The 18,211-nt window shown below is 67.5% G+C and overlaps 1 protein-coding gene across 2 annotated transcripts in view; it reads right to left on the bottom strand.

The window, feature by feature from the left end:
* Window positions 1-18,211, bottom strand: part of PSD (pleckstrin and Sec7 domain containing) — a 46,512-nt gene that overhangs the window by 1,985 nt on the left and 26,316 nt on the right. For both annotated transcript variants that reach the window (XM_075422762.1, XM_075422764.1), the window contains 11 exons: window positions 16,237-16,431; window positions 15,680-15,760; window positions 15,036-15,148; window positions 13,576-13,634; window positions 13,006-13,095; window positions 4,182-4,225; window positions 2,709-2,887; window positions 1,932-2,002; window positions 1,234-1,391; window positions 807-951; window positions 61-204 (listed from right to left, as the gene is read on the bottom strand). In XM_075422762.1, coding sequence (XP_075278877.1) covers window positions 61-204; window positions 807-951; window positions 1,234-1,391; window positions 1,932-2,002; window positions 2,709-2,887; window positions 4,182-4,225; window positions 13,006-13,095; window positions 13,576-13,634; window positions 15,036-15,148; window positions 15,680-15,760; window positions 16,237-16,431 — 1,279 coding nt within the window. The remainder of the gene's footprint in view (window positions 1-60; window positions 205-806; window positions 952-1,233; window positions 1,392-1,931; window positions 2,003-2,708; window positions 2,888-4,181; window positions 4,226-13,005; window positions 13,096-13,575; window positions 13,635-15,035; window positions 15,149-15,679; window positions 15,761-16,236; window positions 16,432-18,211) is intronic.

Below are 18,211 nucleotides of genomic sequence, written 5' to 3'. Positions count from 1 at the left end.
CTGCCCAAGCGGGCGCGGGCAGAGGGGCTTGGGGTGAGGAGGGGGTGTCTCCCAGCTCACCTCAAACTCCAAGTACTCTTCCTTCTGCTTCAGCTCCTCGTACTCTTTGCCCTTCACCTTCTTCTCGGGCAGCGAGGAGCGATGCTCCAGCAGCTCTGCTGACATTGTCTTGAACTTGGTCTCGTGGCTCTTGACCTGCTCCTCCTGGGGAAGGGTCGCACCGCCTCAGTGTCCCTCCCTGCTCTGCCCCCCCCACTGCTGCCCCTCAGCTGCAGGCCAGCGCGCTGGGAGCCGGCTGCGCCCAGAACAGGCTGCTCCCCTCCTAGGTCCAGCCAGGATCCCATCTTCTGCTCCTCAGTTGGGGTTTTTTTGCCTTTTTTTTTTTTTTTTAATGGCAGGCAAAAGCACAGGCCCTTGGGGGCAATCTGCTCCCACCTGGCAGGGGGCTGGCTGCAGCCTTAAAGCAGAAGAATTTAATCCCCTCTAAAACTAGGCTGGTGGGTTGGTTTTTTTTCTTTTTTTTAATCCTTTCTGCTCTGTGAATAACAGCTCTGGCACGCACGAGCGCCAGTTAATCTCCCTGGCCCGTCTCCTTTCAAGGTCCTGACCCTGGCAGCACCCTGCAGCCATGCTGTGGGACCACCTTCCCCTCCACAGCCTGACTCCATCACCCGTCTCCCACCCCCGCTGTGAGGAATGAGACCTGCTGCCCCCCACCCAGCCTCAGCACCCCCCCGACCCGGGGTCCTGCCGCAAGGGCCAGTGCCACCAGCAACCGCCGGGTCCGTGCCAGCCCCCCGGCCCACCTGGGAGAGCCTGGTGCAGGAGCTGGGCAGCAGCGGGCGGCTGAACTTCTTCTGGGAGCCGATGGCCGCGGGGAAGGGGGGTGCGGAGAACATGGCTGCCACCACATTGATGCGCGTGATCCACGAGTGCATCTGTTCGGGGTTCCTGGGGGAAAGGCCAACCCGCAGGCGGGCTCTAAGCGGCACTGGCCGTGTTACGGGCAGAGGGACCTGCCCCACAGACAAGACCCAGGCCCCCCTCCGAGCACCCGGGGCTCTGCCCCCAGCCCCACGCCAGCCCACTGAGGTGGGGAGAAGAGGAGCCAGGCAAAGCACAGCGCTGACACCGCGTCCCCTTCCCTCCGGAAAGGGCTGGGCAGGGGGGAGCGAGGTGGCCTGAGCCCCATGGCACCCTCCAGACCCAGCCGGTGGTCCCGGGGGCACTCACTGTGCTTGGAAGAGGAAGACCCTCCAGTCAGCTGTCCTGAGGTAGAAGACGTTGGGTCGCTTGCTGTAGTCCGATGCCCGCGTGGCAAGGGAATGGTGGATGCTGATCGCGTTCTTCAGCTCCTCTTCCGCCGGCGCCTTCCCTGGCTTGTACTCCTCCTGCGAGTTGCGGGGTTTCAGAGCGGGCGGGGGGCACGCACCCCATGCTCTGCCAGGCCGTGGGGACCGCAGGCACGCGCTGGCAGCGGCGGGGCGCGGAGACCACCACCCCCCCCCCCCCCCCGCCAGCCTGCTGCAGGCTCTGCCCCCGCCTCGTGCTGCTCCCACGGGGAGAGGCTGCACCAGCAAGAGGGGCACGGTGGCTGCTGCCCACCGCCCCGCAGCGCACGTGCCTGGATGTGCCACCCAAACCGCCCCCCCCCCCGGGCAAAGGGTCCGGAGCCGGCCCGCTGCCCAGCCAGGCCCCCGCACGCAGAGCACTTGGTCGGCGGCTGCGTCCATCGCCCACGCCGAGCCCGAGCACCCCAGAGGGGGGATGCCACCAGGTCCCCAAGGAATAGCGTGGTGCTGGGTCTAGTTAGGACGGGCTTTGTGATGCCATGTGCCGGACCCCGCATCTCGCTGCGGCGGGGACCGCCGTGACGTCCTGCCCCAGGCTGGGGACAGTCCCCCTCCCCAGGCGGCCCTGCTGCTGCCTACCTTCTGCAGGTAGAGGATCATCCCCTTCAGGATAGCGTGGAAGGGCTTCCAGCCGCGCTTCCCTCGCGGCGCTGCCGGAGAGGAGAAAGCAGAGCAGACCTCAGCCCCGGCCGAGCTGGGGAGGCATCCCCCCCCCCGCCTCCGCCCGCCAGCCCCGCCACGGCACACGTCACCCACCCCGGGGACGGGCAGCACGCCAGGACCGTCCCCGCGCACCTGAGCCCGCGCCGGCCGCGTGGCGGGCAGATGGTGCTGCTGGCGGCGGGGCTGCAGCTCTCCGCCGCGCTCCCTGCCCGCACGCGCATCACCGCCGCGCTGCCCGCATCGCCGCCCACCAGGTAACGCTGGCTTTCGATGGCGGCTGCGTCTCATCAGATCAAGGCGGTGTTGGCCGGCCGCGGCTTAGCGAGGATTTTATGGTGGAAACGGTGAACGTGCCTGGCAGCGCTCGCTTGCCACATCACACACCACCATCCTTCATCCCCACCATCCTGCGTCCCCTGGGGAGCCCACCCCCCCACCTCCCCGCCTGCGGGCAGGGGCTGCGCTGCCCGCTGCTGTCTCGGCCTCTGCCCAGTGCCGATGGCGGGGGCAGCCGGGCAGCAAGAGGCTTCCAGGCTCCCCAGCCCAGGGGCTGAACGACACCCAGCGCAGCCTGGGCACAGGGGGGCTCCAGTCAGACGTCGGGGAGTGACCCCAGCCCTGCCCGCCGGGTTTCCGGAGCTCACGGGTGCCCCCTTGCCCCGGGTCCCTGCTGTGGGCTCCCCGGGCACCTACTTTTCTTGCAGTCGGGGTCCGCGTGGATCTTGCGCACTAACAGTCCATGCTTGTAGATGGCGATGCTGGAGTCCTGGGAGAAGTCCAGAAAGGGGTTACTGCAGCTGCTGATGCGCTTGATGGACTTCGGGTTGGGGTCTGCCAGCTCCGAGAGGGACTTTCTCAGCTCTTCCTCATCTCTGCCAGGCACAGATTTGGGTGGGGACAGAGTCTGTTACCTCGTTGGGGACACCAAATACCAAGCCTCCCACCTGCCAGTGCCGTTTTCAGGCCTGGCTGCTGACAGGGAGGCCAGCGGCAGCAGCTCAGGCTGAGCCGTGTCCCGTCACCACCGAGAGCATCCCAAACCCAGCCATGCCTCTGTGCCCCTGCCCTTCGAGAAGGCAAGGCACGGGGTGCCTGCTGCTGGCTTGGGGGGGGGGTCTGCCTGCCCCGGGAGCGAGGAGCCTTTTGGGACAGGGCTGGGACTGATGCCAGCCATGCTGACGAGCCAGGGGCCACGGAGGAGCAGCACCCTGCGGCTTGGCACTACAGCAGCCCCCCGGCCCGTGGCGTACAGCCTCACGGGTCCCCGGCTGCCAGGAGAGAGGGTCTAGAAGGGAAAACCCCCCCTCCCAGAGAGACCCAGGCTGCGGTCCCCACGCCTTCAGGGCAGCAGCCGGACTACGGGGCTCAGGGCCACCAGCGAAGGGGCTGTGGGGGGGAGGCCTCGGGCAGCACTGGGGCAGGGCAGACCCCCGCTCGCACTCTCCCTCCGAGCCACGGCCCCTCGGTCTGCGGCCAGGCTGCTGCGGGCAGGCTGCATCGGTGCCACCCTCCCCGCCCGGCAAGAAGATGTGGGAGCCCAGCGCTGCTGCCTCCCCCCTCCCGCAGACCCGCTCGCTGCTAATTAAACCCCTCAGCATCTGCCAGCGTCGCCATGGCAGCAGCCCGAGCGCATCGGCTCAGCGCTGGCAGCACCGCCGGGCTGATTAATCCCCGCAGCGCGGGCGCTGCCGCTCCCGCTGCTGGGGATGGCAGCTGTGGGCGAGGGTGCGGGCACCCCGATGGGCCCCGGCACAGCCACGGACCCCCGGAGCCGCCCGCTCCCACCCCGGGCACGGCCACTGAGCCACGAAGCAACGCCGCAGCTGCGGGGAGCTGGGCTTCCGCCCTTCAGCAGCGTGCCAGGAGGGGGTCCCCACCGAGGTGCTGAGGGCAGGCAGGGGTACGCTGCCACTGCAGCTCTCCAGGCACCCCCACCGCACCCCATCCCATCCCCACCATATCCCCATCCCATCCCCACCCCCATCCCATCTCCTCACAGCCCTGCGGCACCATGGCCGACAGGGTCTCTGGGCAGGGCGATGCCCCAGCAGGGAGGCTGGCAGGGGTGAGGAAGCCCCCCCTCCCCCCCCCCCCGGTGCCGGCACGGTGGTCCCGCTGCCCACTCCGCGCCGGGCGGCAGCATCCCGGGGACGGGTGTACACTCACATGGCCCACTGCAGCTTCTCGTTCTTGATGGAGCCATACAGCGCCTACGGAGAGAAGAGCGAGGGGTCAGGGGGACAGTGCTGCCAGGTCAGGGGGGCTGTGCTGGGTGACGGTGGGGGCACGCCAGGCCGGCTCAGGGGCACTGGAGGTTAGGACAAGCCCAGGTCAGCTCGTCCTGGTCCAGCCCCATGCTGGCTGGCCTTGTTCCAGGGCTACAGACACCTTCTCCCAGGCACCACGGGACCTGCAACCTACACACGGCCAGGGTACAGTGCTGGGGATGGCCCTGGTGGTCCCCCCTCTGCTCCCCTCCCTCTCCACCTGCCCACGACGGGGGCACGGCGTTGGCAGCGTGACGGCAAGGTGCACCAAACATCTCCAAGTCCCTGGGAGAGCCGCTTCTCCAGGCTCCTGGGCATCCCAGGCTGGCCCAAGGGATGGGGTGCTCCCAGGGGGGGCTGCCCAGGAGCACACCCAGGCTTTGGGAGAGGCTTCCGCAGGGTGCCTGCTCCGGATTCGCAACGCCGCCGCCACGCCGCCGTCCACGAGCCCCTCAGAGGACCGCCGCGGCTGGTCGAGGCAGAAGGGCTGTCTGCCCACTGCTGGGCTGCTGCTGCTCCGGGGGGGCTGTGGCCCGTCCCTATCCCCTCCCCAGCACCCTGCCCTCCCCGGCTGCCCGGACGCGGCAAAGCTGAGCGACGCGGGAGCTGCCGCCTGCAGCTCAGCACAGCGACAAGCGAAGCCTGCCCGCGGCGGGACGCTCCAGGGCCACGCGCTCGTCCGGTCCGAGCTGGGCGCAAGCCGGAGGCGCTGCAGCTGGGGAGGCTCTGGAGAGGGTTTCGACACGGCGCTCGCAGAGGGCTTTGGAGCAAGATCTGGAAGGCGTCATCCTCGGAGGAAAATAACCGAGTCTCGCGCAGGCTGTTCAGGGCAGCTGCCAGCATCCATCACTGGGCCGGAGGCTGCTGCCGAGAGACCTCGCTGGTGGCTGGGAAAGTCCAACCGGAGGCGTGCAGGGCCGGGAAAGGCAGAGAGGCCCCGGGGTGTCTGGGGAGGGGGATCCATCGTCCCCTCGCGAGGCACAGCAGCTGGGACGCAGCGGGGACCCGGCTCCTGCCGCACGTCCCCGTCGGCGCAGCACCGGCTTGTTTCCCAGGGGAGCAAAGGGATCACCCCGACCTAGCAGGCAGAAAGAGGGGTTCGCTTGTCTCCTGGGAAGACAGGAGGCTCACGGAGGGGGTACTGAGAGCTCAGACCCCAGTGCCCAGGGTGCTGAGGTGCGAGCAGCGGGTACCCGCTGGCAGCGAGGTAGCCAGGGCAGCACGGGTTGCAAAGAGACCCAGAGCAGAGCCTGGGGGAACAAAACCAGCCCGAAGTCCTGCGGAATACAACCCCAGCAGGAGAAGCGGGCGTCTCAGAGCAACGTGGACGACGAGGGATCGCCATGGGAAGCAGAAGGGAAGGGACCCTACCCACCGTCAGGGACGCAGCCGGGAGGTGCCAAGAACCCCCAAAAGTGAGAGGCAAGGACTGGAAACTGCAGAAAAGCTCCTCGGAAGGAGCGGGCGGGGTGGGACGCATGGCTCAGCTTTGCCCCGCTCAGCGGCGACGCAGAGCGGGGCTGGCGCTGTGCCCCGGGGAAGGGAGGCTGAGCAGGGATTTCGGAGGGCTGGGCGACGCGCGGCAGGAGAGGACGGCAGCCCCCCTGGCCCCCAGCCCCGCGCGGGGCTCGCAGGGGGATCGCTGCTAAATGCCCAGCGAGCCGGTGCCAGAAGATGCTTGGGGAGTAATTCTGGGTGGCACAGCGCCGGAGAACAGCCCGGCGGAGCACCATGCTACGCAGACCCAGGCTCCGGGACCGTCGGCGAACACTTCAGCGGCAGAACTGCCTCGTGGCTTCGAAAGGCTCCAGCCGCCCTGCTCCGAGCCCCGACAGCATCCCGCAAGCCGGCCACGGGCAGGAGCCAAGCACCCCACCTCAGAGCTCGGGGAGAGGGGACCGCTGAGCACCCCCGTGCCGGGGTACGGCGAGAGGCGAACGCGGGAGGGGGGGGCTGGGGGATTGGGAGGGCAGCACCAAGCTTCGCATCTATGCCTAAATCCTGCCAAGACTCTGCCTGGCTGATCGCCAGCCCCAGCCGGCGTCGGTCTCGGGAACAGAGCCGGCAGGCTCAGCCCAGGTCCCGGCCGAGGAGACGTGCTCCAGCCACAGAGCCCGTCCTGCTTTCCTGGTCCCACCAGCCCACCCAGCGCCGGGGCCATTTCCGCCGGGGAAGCACAGGCGGTGCGGGCTGCTGGAGCCCAACTCACAGCCGCGTCAGCAGAGCCGCCAGTTTTGCAGCTCAGCGGGTCCCCGCTCTCCGTGCTGTCTTCGCTCCGTGGATTCACCCCCCCGCCCCGCGCCGTGGATCCGTTCCCACCTCCTTGGCAGCTCTGAACCCGCAAGGGGAAGCGGGGCACCAGCGCCGTGCCACTGCAGCCGACCCCGAGCGTGGTTTGGGTTTTTCCGTCATCGCCAGTGATGAGCTCACCGCTGCAGCACGCCGGGCCAGACAGCCAGCCCTGGGCTCGTGCAACGCCCAGGAGACCTCGGGATACACTGTCCCAGCGGGATCCAAACTGAACCGACACCGTCGTTTTTGGTGGCCTCCCTCCCGACAGCGGGCTGAGGATGTCCCCGCACCCCGCTCCAGCCAGCGTCCCCGCGTCCTGGCATCCCCAGGAGGGCCGGGGGGCTGCAGCGGGCGAGGGGCAGGCGGCCCCGCTGCTCCCACCTAGCCCCAGCGCCATTCCCCACGGGGAGAGGGCATCCCCCTGCAGCTCCCCAGCTCGGAGCAGACCGGGGAGCCACCCAGCGCAAGCTGGCCACGGCTTTAGCATGGAGGAGACGGTGCCGAGGGAGGAGACGGTGCCGAGGGCTGCAGCCCAGCAGGCCCGCAGCAGAGCGGGGTGAAGGCATGAATTCCGGCAGCAGGCAGGGGGTTAACCCTTTCCGGGGTGCCTGTTTACAGATCTAACTGTTCGGTACCCGTCCTTTTTCCAGTCCACGGGCTCCTGTGCGAAGCAGCCCCGAGCTCGGCTCTCGGCACTGCAGGATGCCCCGCGCCGGTGCGGGCTTCCGTCCCTCCTGCCAGCCCTGCCACCAGCCGCGGCTGCGTGGCATCCTGCAGGACAGACCTCGCCGGCGCCCAGCACCCTCCCCGCCATCACCCTCCCTCTCTCCGTGCCCGGCAGCGCTTCGGCGCGAGAGCTCAGCTGCCGGCTTTCTCCAACTTTTCCTCAGCGAAGCACCCTTCTCCGCACCCCGCGACGAAGCTCTGCCAGGTCCCCCAGACCCCCCGGCTGCGTGGCTGCCGTCGGCACCGCCAGCCCGGGGACGTACATCAGTGGGGTCCGCACCAATGTCAGGTCCCATCTTCACCTTCGCAGCCCTCCAACCCGCATCCACGCACAACTCACCACCCGGCACACGCCAAGCCCGCTGCGCACGCCCCGCGTCCCCCGTCCCCGCACGCAGACGGGGCCGAGCGTCTTGGGGACAGGCCTTGTGTCCCCGTCGGGTGGGCTGCCACGGGGACGGCGTCCCGCACGTCACCTTCCGCCGTGCCGCAGGCAGCGACAGTGGCGGACGGCGACCCATCCCCGCCCCACGCTTTCGACTCGTCGACACCGTAAGCCGCACCGACAGCTTTTAACCCAGCCGGCGACCCACCCCCAGGGCGGCAGCCCCCTCTGTCCCCCCCCCAGCTCAGCCCCACGGCGCGGGAAGCAGCGGCCGAGCGTCTCCCTTCTTCCACCCGAGTGCGTCACAGCCCAACGCGGCCCCCAGGACCGTACTGCGCTACGACAGCATCGCCGCGGGCCCCGTGTCCTCACCGCGCGGGCGGCTCTGGGGGACCCCTGCCCGCTTCGCCCCCGCGAAGGGCCCTTCTCCGGCCGCCACACGGGTGACCCGCCGAGGTGGGACGCGCGCAGAGACAGCGCGGTCGCGTCTCCCCACCTCAGACCGACGCACCCCGGCGTAACACCTCCAAAAGGGATGCCGGCGCGCGGCCATCGCGCTCGTGGCCGTGAAAAAACGCGCTTTTTTTGGCCAGGCAGCCCCTGCTTCCCCGCCAGCCGGCTCGGCCGGGAGCCGGGGCTGCCCTGCGGCTCTGCCCGCCGCCGGGGGGGGGGGGGGGGGGGGGTCGGTCCCGGCGGAGCCCACCGCCCTGCCCGCGGTCCTGCCGGCAGCGATGTTTTCCAGCGAGCGCGGCTGCCGAGCGACAGGCGCAATGTCACCCCGGGGGCTGGCCGCGCTCCCGCCGCCCCCCTGCTCGGGGACGGGGGGACCCTGGGACGGGGTGGGAGGGCCGATGGGGACCCTGGGGCGCGGGTGGGGGCGGCGATAGGGACCCCGGGGCGAGGGGGGTGGCGGCGATAGGGACACTGAGACGGAGTGGGGGGGTCGATGGGGACTCTGGGGGGGCGATGGGGACTCTGGTGGGGGGTGGGGGGTCGACAGGGACTCTGGGACCGGGTGGGGGGGGGGCGTGATGGCGACCCTGGGGCGCGGGGGGGGCGACGGCGACCCGTCCCCGCAGGCAGCGGGCAGGGGAGCGGAGGGGGACGGAGCTGGCCGCTCGCTACCCGCACGCCGGGGCTGGGGCTCCCGCAGCGGGGCCGTCCGGCCGCGTCTGTCGGTCCTTCCCCCTCCACCCCCCCTCCCCGCCGGGACGCTGCGCATCCCCCCCCCCCCCGCTCACCGGCTTCTTCTTGCGGCGGCTCTGGAGGCGGCTGACCACCAGGTCGGTGTAGAGCACCGGCTTGAGGGTGCGGGAGCGCTGCGGCCACCCGTAGCAGAAGGTCTCCACGCCGCGGTAGTTGCGCCCGTAGCGCACCGAGCACATGGAGCGGGACCGCATGCGCCCCGCGCTGCTGTTGATGCTGTTGACGCCGATCATCCTGCCGGGGGGCGGGGGGGAGGAGAGGGGGCGGCGGGACCCCCGCCCGGCCCTGCCCGCGCTGCCCGCCCTGCCCGCACCGCCGCCGCCTGTTGAAGCCGGGCCGGGCCGGGCGGGGAGCGCCGGCGGCTGCCCGGGGGAGGCGGGGCCTCCGCACGCCCCGCCCCGCCCGCCGCAGCCAATGGCGACCCGCGGCGCCCCGCCGAGCCGAGCCGAGCCGGGCCGGGCCGGGCCGGGCCGAGCCGAGCCGAGCCGAGCCGGACAGCGGGATGCCCCCCGAGCTGCCCCATGAGCTGCCCCCCGGCTGGCCCTCCCTGCCACCCCAGCGGGTCGCGGGACTCTCCGGGGCTCCTGGGGCTGAGGGACAGCAGTGGTGGTGGAGTCTCAGGGGCTCCCTGTGGTCATGGGGCTGAGGGCAGTGGTTGCCCAGAGGAGCTGTGGCTGCCCCCTCCCCGGAAGGGTTCAAGGCCAGGTTGGATGGAGCTCTGAGCACCCTGGGCTGGTGGAAGATGTCCCTGCTCGTGGCAGGGTGGTTGGAACCAGATGATCTTCAAGGTCCCTTCCAACCCAAACCATTCTATAATTCTATGACAGCAGTGGTGGATTCTCAGAGGCTTCCTGGGGATGAGGGACAGCAGCAATGGATTCTCAGAGGCTTCCTGGGGCTGAGGGACAGCAGCAATGGATTCTTAGAGGCTTCCTGGGCTGAGGGACAGCAGCGATGGATTCTTAGAGGCTTCCTGGGGCTGAGGGACAGCAGCGATGGATTCTTAGAGGCTTCCTGGGTGCCTGGGGCTGAGGGCAGCGGTGGTGGCTGCTCAGGGGCTTCCTGGGCTCCTGTGGCTGAGGGACAGCAGTGGTGGATTCTCAGAGCCTTCCTGGGGTTGTGGGGCTGAGGGACAGCGGTGGTGGATTCTCAGAGGCTTCCTGGGGCTGAGGGACAGCAGTGGTGGATTCTCAGAGGCTTCCTGGGCTCCATCAGGCAGGCAGCTCCTCTGCTCTGTGCCAGCTGGGCAGGCTTCAGAGCTGGCACCAGACACCTCCAAACGTCTGAGCTGACGGGAGATCTCCGACCTGCCATCCTCAGTGCCCGCTCCACACTTCATCCTCCTGCCCATTCCTTCAAGGTCAGGCCAGCAAAACCAGTGCCTGGAGCCGTCTGGCTGGTCACGGGCAGGACGTGGACGCTCCAGGCAGCGGTTCCCATGAAGAAGCCGAGGGCTGGGCATCCTTGGGGCAGGCGTGAGCATCGCTGCGTAATTCCGTTAGGCTTCACTGAGTAGGAGATGCGGCCGGTGGAGAGGGGGAAATTTTCCACTCCATCCTAACTGCTTGGCATAGTGATCGCTGGGCAAAACTTGTGAGGACGGGGGCACGGGTGCCCACCAGACACGCTGGGCTGCCGCCGAGCCCTGCGAGACAGGGGCAGGGCGGCATGTCACTTCGGGGGGGGGGGGGGAATAGGCAAAAAAAAATATAGCCCGGGGGATCAGACTGAGCGAGCGTTCCAGAGATTACAGCTCAGAGGTGGGAGCCGGGGCTTTCTTCCCACGTTGCTCATCGCTTACCCAGCACGCTGAGCGCCGGAGCCCTGCCGCTGTGCCTCCAAGCTGGGAGGTGGGGGCCCGTCCTACCTTCCTCCCCCGGGGACCCGACTGCATTGTCAGGCTCAATTCATTAACATCTGAGCAGGCTCCAGCTCCCAGGCTGGAAGGCAGCACAGATTCGGCTCGCTCCCGCAATCCCTGAGCAGCACCAGGGAGAAACGGGGTCTGCTCGAGCCCTGCCGCGTCGCTACCGGTCAGCAAAGCACCAGGTTAAGCTAAAAAAGTAAGGAAGATGGGTCAGAGCTAAGGCTCCGCGAAGTGATCACGTAAAGGTCAAACCCACCTCTGAAATACACCAGACAACCAGCAACAGAGAGTGAAATCCCAGGGGGCCCGGGGCCGAAATCACGCTGCCAAGGGAAGAGCAGCGTCTCAAGGGCTCAATAAAACACCACGAGCTCTGGGACGTGCCGCCTCACCGCCCTCCTCGCGGGGCGGGCAGCTGCCTTCATTTGGCCGCAGGAGCTCGCGTCCGAGACGTGGGCACCCTTGGGCACGGCGTCACTCGGGTTCTCATGGCCCTGGCAGGGAGGACCCCCCGGCCGGAGAGCTGGGCAGACCCGCCTGCGGAGTCTGATTGTCCAGGGGAGCTCTGAGAGCCAGAAGAAAGGGTTTCCGGCAGCAGTGCCGGTAAAGCATCGCTGCCGCAGCTGCAGCAGCTCGGCGAGGCGCTGCCAGCGCCGGGGACGTGGTGCTCAGCTGCGAAAGCACAAGCTTTCAAGCATTTTCGTTTCTTCCGCACCAATCTGGGGTTGTGTACGTGTGTTATCGAGTAGCAGATAAAGTCCTCGTCTGACTCAAGCTGCCACCCGCGCTGGGGGATCGCGCTGTGTTTGTCTTGGGACCCCCCGCAGCCGGAGACGAGGGGAGCACCCCGGCTCTCTGCGGGTCTGCTCCTGCTGCTGTCCCCAGAGACAGAGGGGATGGGGGCCTTGTGTCCCCTGCAGCCACCCGGGTCCTGCCTGGCTGTGCTCACCCCCCGGCGGTGAACGCTGTCGGGGGGGGCCACCGCAAGCCCTCCAGCTCTGAAAAGCCTGTGGGGCTGCAGCCCGCACTGTCTCCCCAGGCAGGCTCAGAAGAGCCCCCAGGATCCTTCTGCGCTGCTGGAGCTGCCCGAGACCCAGCCCTCAGCTTTGGGAAGCTCCTCTGAAGCTGGCCATCCCTTCCCCTCCCCTGCTGCCCTTCGGAAACGCGCGTGCTCCCGCGGGGATACGATCAACCATCCGGCCCCGGTCCCCAGGCACGGCCGCCAGCCAGCTCCGCCGAGCCGGCAGCATCCCACCCGGGATAACGGGACTTCGGGGAGTGAAGTGTAAGAGGGAGGCGGCGGTGCCTGAAGCAGGGGTACCCAACGGCGGGGCACCGGCGGCGGCAAAGGGGGCATGCCGAGGAGCTCGCAGAGCTCCGATGCTGCAGCGCTGGAGGGCAGGGGTTCAGGGTCCTCATTTTGGAGGTTTCCATTCATTTCAGGTGCTTAAAGCCTTTTCTGGTGCCAGGTTTAAAATTAGAGGAGAATTTTTCCTAAGTAACTCCTTTTAGCGGCGAAGCGTGGGCTGAGAGGGAGGACAGCCCTGTTGAGAACTGCTGGTAACCCCTTAATGATGGGGTGAGCGACGCAGCCAGGAATAGACCCACAGAGGCTGAAAAGAGAGCTCAGCTTTTCACCCTCTGCTGCCTTTTTTCGCCAACCACCTCCCCCCGTCGTGGTTCCGGCGCCCTGTGGGAACCCATCTTCCGCCACGAGCCTTTGCCGAGTGCAGCGCTGCACCAACAGCTTTCTGCCCAGCAGGTCCCGTGGGAGCTAATCCCATTCCCAGGGCCCGAGATGGGGGGATGGCAGCTCAGGGAACCCTCCTGGGAACCGGCGATGCTGGAGAAGCGCAGCAGCCTGAGGCCGGAGGGGCTCGCTGAACCCTGCCGTCCCCGACCAAGCCCCGCTGGGAACGGGGACAGGCAGGGAGAAGGCAGGAGCCCCTCGCTCACACCAGCGCGGTGAGGTCCCAGCTCCGGGACTTTAACCACCTGCGGCATGGGCAGAGGAGCAGCGAGAGCATCAGGACCCCGGCCGCAGCTCCGGTGCCCTCCTGGGGAACCGGGCAGCCCATGCCCCCCTCAGCAAGGAGGGGGGGAAGCCGCAGGCCGAGGGACCACCACTGCTCCCACACGAGGACGGGCGCACTCATCGCATCCCACACGGCCATCCACGTGAACCCGCCCAAAGCTCTCACTTCTGCTCCCGCTGCTCGCGTGGCCAGGGAGAGCGACCGAGTTTACCTTCAGCAGCTCCTTGGGGAAGTCAGTGCCTCCGTTGAGCCCCTCCAAGTTGCCAATGAAGTCCGAGCAGGACATTCTCTTCCCAATGTTCTGGGGGAGCCAGGGGGAGAGAAACGTGGGGGGGTTACCTGTGGGCCGGGGTGCCGGCGCTGGCTGGAGCAGGTCCCCCAGACCCTCCCGTCTCCGTGGTGGGGCGAGGGACCAGCCGGGTCTCAGGGAGGCTGCTTGAAGGCGTGGGGAAGCTGCCAGCTTCGCCTCGACTCCGGGAGTCTTAAATCGCCTCCTTTTTCTAAGCCCGGTGCTCCCCGCTCCCATGGCAGCCAGTTTGGGCGTCTCATCCCCACTCTCTCTCCCTGTCCGCTTCCCTCTTCTGCCCTCATCCTGTGCCCTCCCGCCCATCACGTCCCCTCCACAGCCCCGCTCGCTCCTCCGCCAGCTCCCTCCCTCGCTCAGCCCTGCTCCCCTCTCATCCCAGGCACACCGGGGTGCCCAGGGTCCCGCACCCACGGCTCAGGGCGGTGGGGACAGACAGCGCGGGGACGGATGGGGCCGGCGGCAGCAGGGACTTACGTGTCCGTGCAGATCTGTGTTGAGCAGCATCAGGGCGCAGGTGAGGGTGTGGGCTCCGTCTGCAGCACAAGCACAGGACAGGAGTTAGAGCTCCTGGCTGCAGCCCCTCAGATTCTCGGGCAGGGCAGGGGGGCTCCGAGCCCCCAGGACAGCCCCCAGCCCACTCCTCCCACCCAGGCACACAGCAGTCAGTGTGGAGCTGGCAGCACGCGGGCGAGGGCGTAGGAGGTCACCGAATCAAAGCTGGTCCCAGACCCGGGAGTCCACACTCCGTCCGAAGCCTGCAGCCCCTTCGGCCAGGCAGCGACGCCGCAGCGAACCCTGCAGAGCTCCCGGCACAGCCCGCTGCCCCGGGCACCCCCACCTCTCCGGCCCCAGGGCCATCCCGGAGCAGAGCCAGCATGTGAGCGCACGGGAGAGGCGCAAGGATGCGGAGCAGCACCAAGTGCTGGGGGACGACAGGGTGACCATGAGCCAGCAGTGTGCCCTGGCTGCCAAGAAGGCCAATGGGATCCTGGGGTGCATGAGGAGAAGTGTGGCCAGCAGGTCGAGGGAGGTTCTCCTCCCCCTCTGCTCTGCCCTGGTGAGGCCCTGTCTGCAGTGCTGTGTCCAGTGCTGGGCTCCCCAGTTCAAGAAAGATGAGGAGCTACTGGAGAGAGTCCAGCGGAGGGCTACAAGGATGAGGAGGGGACTGGAACATCTCCCCTACGAGGAGAGGCTGAGGGAGCTGGGCTTGTTCAGCCTGGAGAAGAGAAGGCTGAGAGGGGACCTTAGAAATGCTTACAAATATCTGCAGGGTGGGTGTCAGGAGGACGGGGCCAGACTCTGTTCAGTGGTGCCCAGAGACAGGACAAGGGGCAACGGGCACAAACTGAAGCAGAGGAAGCTCCAGCTGAACATGTGGAAGAACTTCTTCCCTCTGAGGGTGATGGAGCCCTGGCCCAGGCTGCCCAGGGAGGTTGCGGAGTCTCCTTCTCTGGAGATATTCAAGCCCCGCCTGGACGTGGTGCTGTGCAGCCTGCTCTGGGTGACCCTGCTTGGGCAGGGGGTTGGGCTGGGTGACCCACAGAGGTCCCTGCCAACCCCAACCATGCTGGGATTCTGTGCCGCCCCGAGTGCCGGGCACCCGAGTTTTCTCACCTGGCTGCCCCCTGAGCCGAGGGTCTGAGAGCCGGGCTCTGTTTGGTGAGGAGAGCCTTCTCTTGCCTCTTGTGCTCATCGGCTCAAGGTCAGAATTCAGGGTGGGCTGAGCCCTGATTATGATCTAACCGGAGCAGGTGGGTTTTTTAAAAAAAAAAAAGTCTAAAGCATCTGTCGTTGGAGGGAAACGCCATCTCCGTAACTGGGGCTGCCTCCTAAGGTGTCCGTACAGGCTCTGTCCGGTTTCAGTTTGAGCACCGTCACCGAGCTGACGAGCACGCGGGCTTGCTTCCAACACACGCACACGGGCGGTTTCTTACCCTCCGAAGAGATGGCGTGGGGATTACACTCGTAATAGCGCTGGGAGAAATGAGCCAGCACTCGCTCTCGCTCTTGCGTCTCTCCCATCAAGGCCAGCTCCTTCAGAAAGGACCTGAAGAAGCAGCAGCCGCACTGGTCACACCTGAAGCCCACCAGCAGCTCCCCCAACCCACCCCGCGCAGGAGCGGAGCCGTGCTTTCCGCTGCGGGACCCCGCCGCACGCCGGACGCAGCCCTGCCCCGGCACGTCCCTCCGGACGCGCGGCAGGGCTCCCCGCCAAGCCCCCAGCAGCTCGCCCTGCCAGGGCATCGCGGAGACCTGCAGCCGGCCGCGGGCGCTGTGCCAGGGAGGGAGCTGGGCGCCAGGCCTGGAGAGCCAGTCCCAAGTGAACCTGACCGTCACCCAACCACACCGACCGCGGGGCTAAGACCAGGGATGCTCCTTCGCACTTGGGCGGCTGGGAGACCACTTCGGGACCCAGCCTCCACCATGTAAGAGGTAATTGGGATTTCCAGTGGGACCCCCGGGGTCTGCCTGCTCCTGCGGACCCCTCTGCGGGTGCGGAGCTGCAGAGGGCATGGTCTGGTAGCACCCCGCTTGGGTGACCACCACACGCACGCAGGTAAGCGGACTCAGCTCTGACCTGAGCGCCTGGTCCAGGCTCATCCCCGTGAAGACGAAGAACTTCAGGTACTCCCCTGCCACCATCCTGCTGAACTCATTGCTGGAAAAGAAAAGGGGGAGGAGCAAGAGTGGGATCGACCAGACGGTGGGGACAGCAAGAGGCACACAGGGGTGGATTCCCAGAGGCTGGGAGCTCCCCAGGGCTGCGGGAAGCGTGACACCCCACACTCCCGTGAAACTCGGAAGAGTCAACCACAGATCCAGTGGGAATACTGGGAATGTAAGAGAAACCAGAGGAGCCAGAGCTGGAAGGGCCCACGAGAGGCCAGCGACCTGCCCCCCTGCCCCGACGCCTCACTGAAGCACCCAGGGTGCAGTCATGGCAGGAAGGTACCAAAGCCAGGATGTCTCTTAGGTTCTAAGACCTTCAGAGGGAACACCTGGCACATCTGCACCAGGCGTACCAGCCCCGGGGACCGGGCTCCGGGGTCCTGCCAGGGCAGCAGCCGCGGGTACACCGCGGGTGCAGCGGGCCCCTCGCAGAACGGGTCGTTCCTTGCAAATACCCACACGTACTTCTTCCCCAAGTGACGGGCCACATCTGCTTTCTTAAAGCCATCCAGGTTGTAGAGCCTCTTGGCCAGGCGCTTGGCAGCCTCCAGGTCAGCCTTGTGCCCGTTGGAGAGGGTGTCCGTGCTGCCCAGGGCCAGCCGCTCCGCGCTGCCCATCTCCGAGTCCGAGTCCGAGACCAGCTGGCTCAGGGGGTGGTCGCTGCAACGGGAAGGGACGCTCCACGTTAGCCTGCCCGCAGATCCTCTCCTCGTCCAGCTTCCCGGGAACACAGAGTCCTCACCAGGCTGCGGAGACCAGCCCAGGATGGTCAACACTGGTTAGAGACACTCCGAGGTCTGGGAGCGAAAGGAAGGTTTGGGGACGCGGCTGGGGGAGAGGCGGGGACACAGGACAGCTCCGGGGGCTGCTGACAGGGTCAGGGCACCCACGGCCACCTCCAGACTGGGTGTGCAGAGACAGGACAACTGCTCCGGAGTCCCGCGCCCGGAGCCTGTGAAACTGCCTGTGTGGGCTCAGGCTCTGCCAAGCTCGCTGTGGCGGAGCCTGGGAGCAGAAACACGTGCACATCACACGCCCTCCGACAGACCCGCGCTCATTTTTCAACCTGAACAGGCTCCTCGCGCTGCCTGCGAGCGCAGTCCCGACCCAAGACGACGACGATTCCTCCGCTCACCTCTTCCCACCCACCGGCTCCAAAGCGCTTCACGGCAGGGAGAGCCACGGCGACGAAGGCCACCCCGCCGGCCGCCCAGCCCACAGCGGGGGTGTGCGGTCTTCCCCGGGCTGCCCACCAGCTCTCGGCACGCCGTGCCTTACGTGGCCACGTCGCGAGACGCTCTTGGCTGAGCCCCCCGCGGCAGTCTGACTCCGCGGTGCGCAAGTTCGCCCGGCCACAAAGCTGCTCCAATCTAATCGACAACGAACGGTTAAGCGGCTCTGGCCTCACCCAAGTTTTCTGGCAGCCCTCGCAATGTTCCAGTCCGATTTATTTTTAAAAGTCTCTAATTGACTTTTAAGAGGCCTGCTCTCCTGAGCCAATTACCCAGGCCAGCCTCCTCCAGGCTCTGCTTCTCCGGCGAAGGACGAGCCCGCTCACTGCTCGGCGCCGCTCGTCCGAGGGGAGCCCAGCGCCTCGGGGGGCTCGCAGGCGCTCCCCTGCCAGCACCCCGGCATCCCCTGCCGACGCGCAACGGGAGAAGCTGCCCCGCGCTCAGACCCGCGGGACAGTCGCTTCCCTGGCGAAAGCAGCTCTCGCACCCTGCGAGTCCCCGGGGAGCGGCACTCGGCTTGGACCACCGCCGAGCTTGGCAGCGCCGGCTGCTGACGGCGGTAACATCTGGACTGGTATCCCGGGGCAGATCCCTGCCCATTGGGCCCCAGCCCTCCCCAGGGAGCCTGGGGGGAGCAGCCATGAGGTCAGTAGGAGCTCACCAGCTCCGAGCCGCTGCGCTGGGTAGGAGGCTTCCAGCATCACCGTCCACATTGCCAGCTCACCCCATTCTGCCAGCACCTCTCCCCCCTGCCTAAAACCTCTCCTCCTCCCCAAATACAGTGGCTGCATCCAAAGCTGCTGCTGGCATGGTCCCGGTGCCCGCTGCCCTCCAGCTGTGCCCAGCTGTGCCTGCACCGGCTGGCAGTGTCGAAGCAGCCCCGGGGAGAGCCTGGCAGCAGAACAGGCTGGGTGCTGCTGGGCCAGCGCTGGGCACACGCCTCGGCCCCGCACCGGCTCCTTGTGCGGCTGCAGCCGCTGTGCCCTCAGCCGAGCACAGGGCTCACAGCAACTCTGTGTCCCAGCAGCGGAGGAGGTGGATCCATCCCAGCAGCGGAGGAGGTGGATCCATCCCAGCAGTGGAGGAGGTGGTTCCATCCCAGCAGCGGAGGAGATGGATCCATCCCAGCAGCGGAGGAGGTGGATCCATCCCAGCAGCGGAGGAGACGGTTCCATCCCAGCAGCGGAGGAGATGGATCCATCCCAGCA

The sequence above is a fragment of the Opisthocomus hoazin genome, chromosome 6, assembly GCF_030867145.1.
Source record: "Opisthocomus hoazin isolate bOpiHoa1 chromosome 6, bOpiHoa1.hap1, whole genome shotgun sequence".
Taxonomy (NCBI): Eukaryota; Metazoa; Chordata; class Aves; order Opisthocomiformes; family Opisthocomidae; genus Opisthocomus; species Opisthocomus hoazin.
This window is presented reverse-complemented; position numbering and strand designations above follow the sequence as displayed.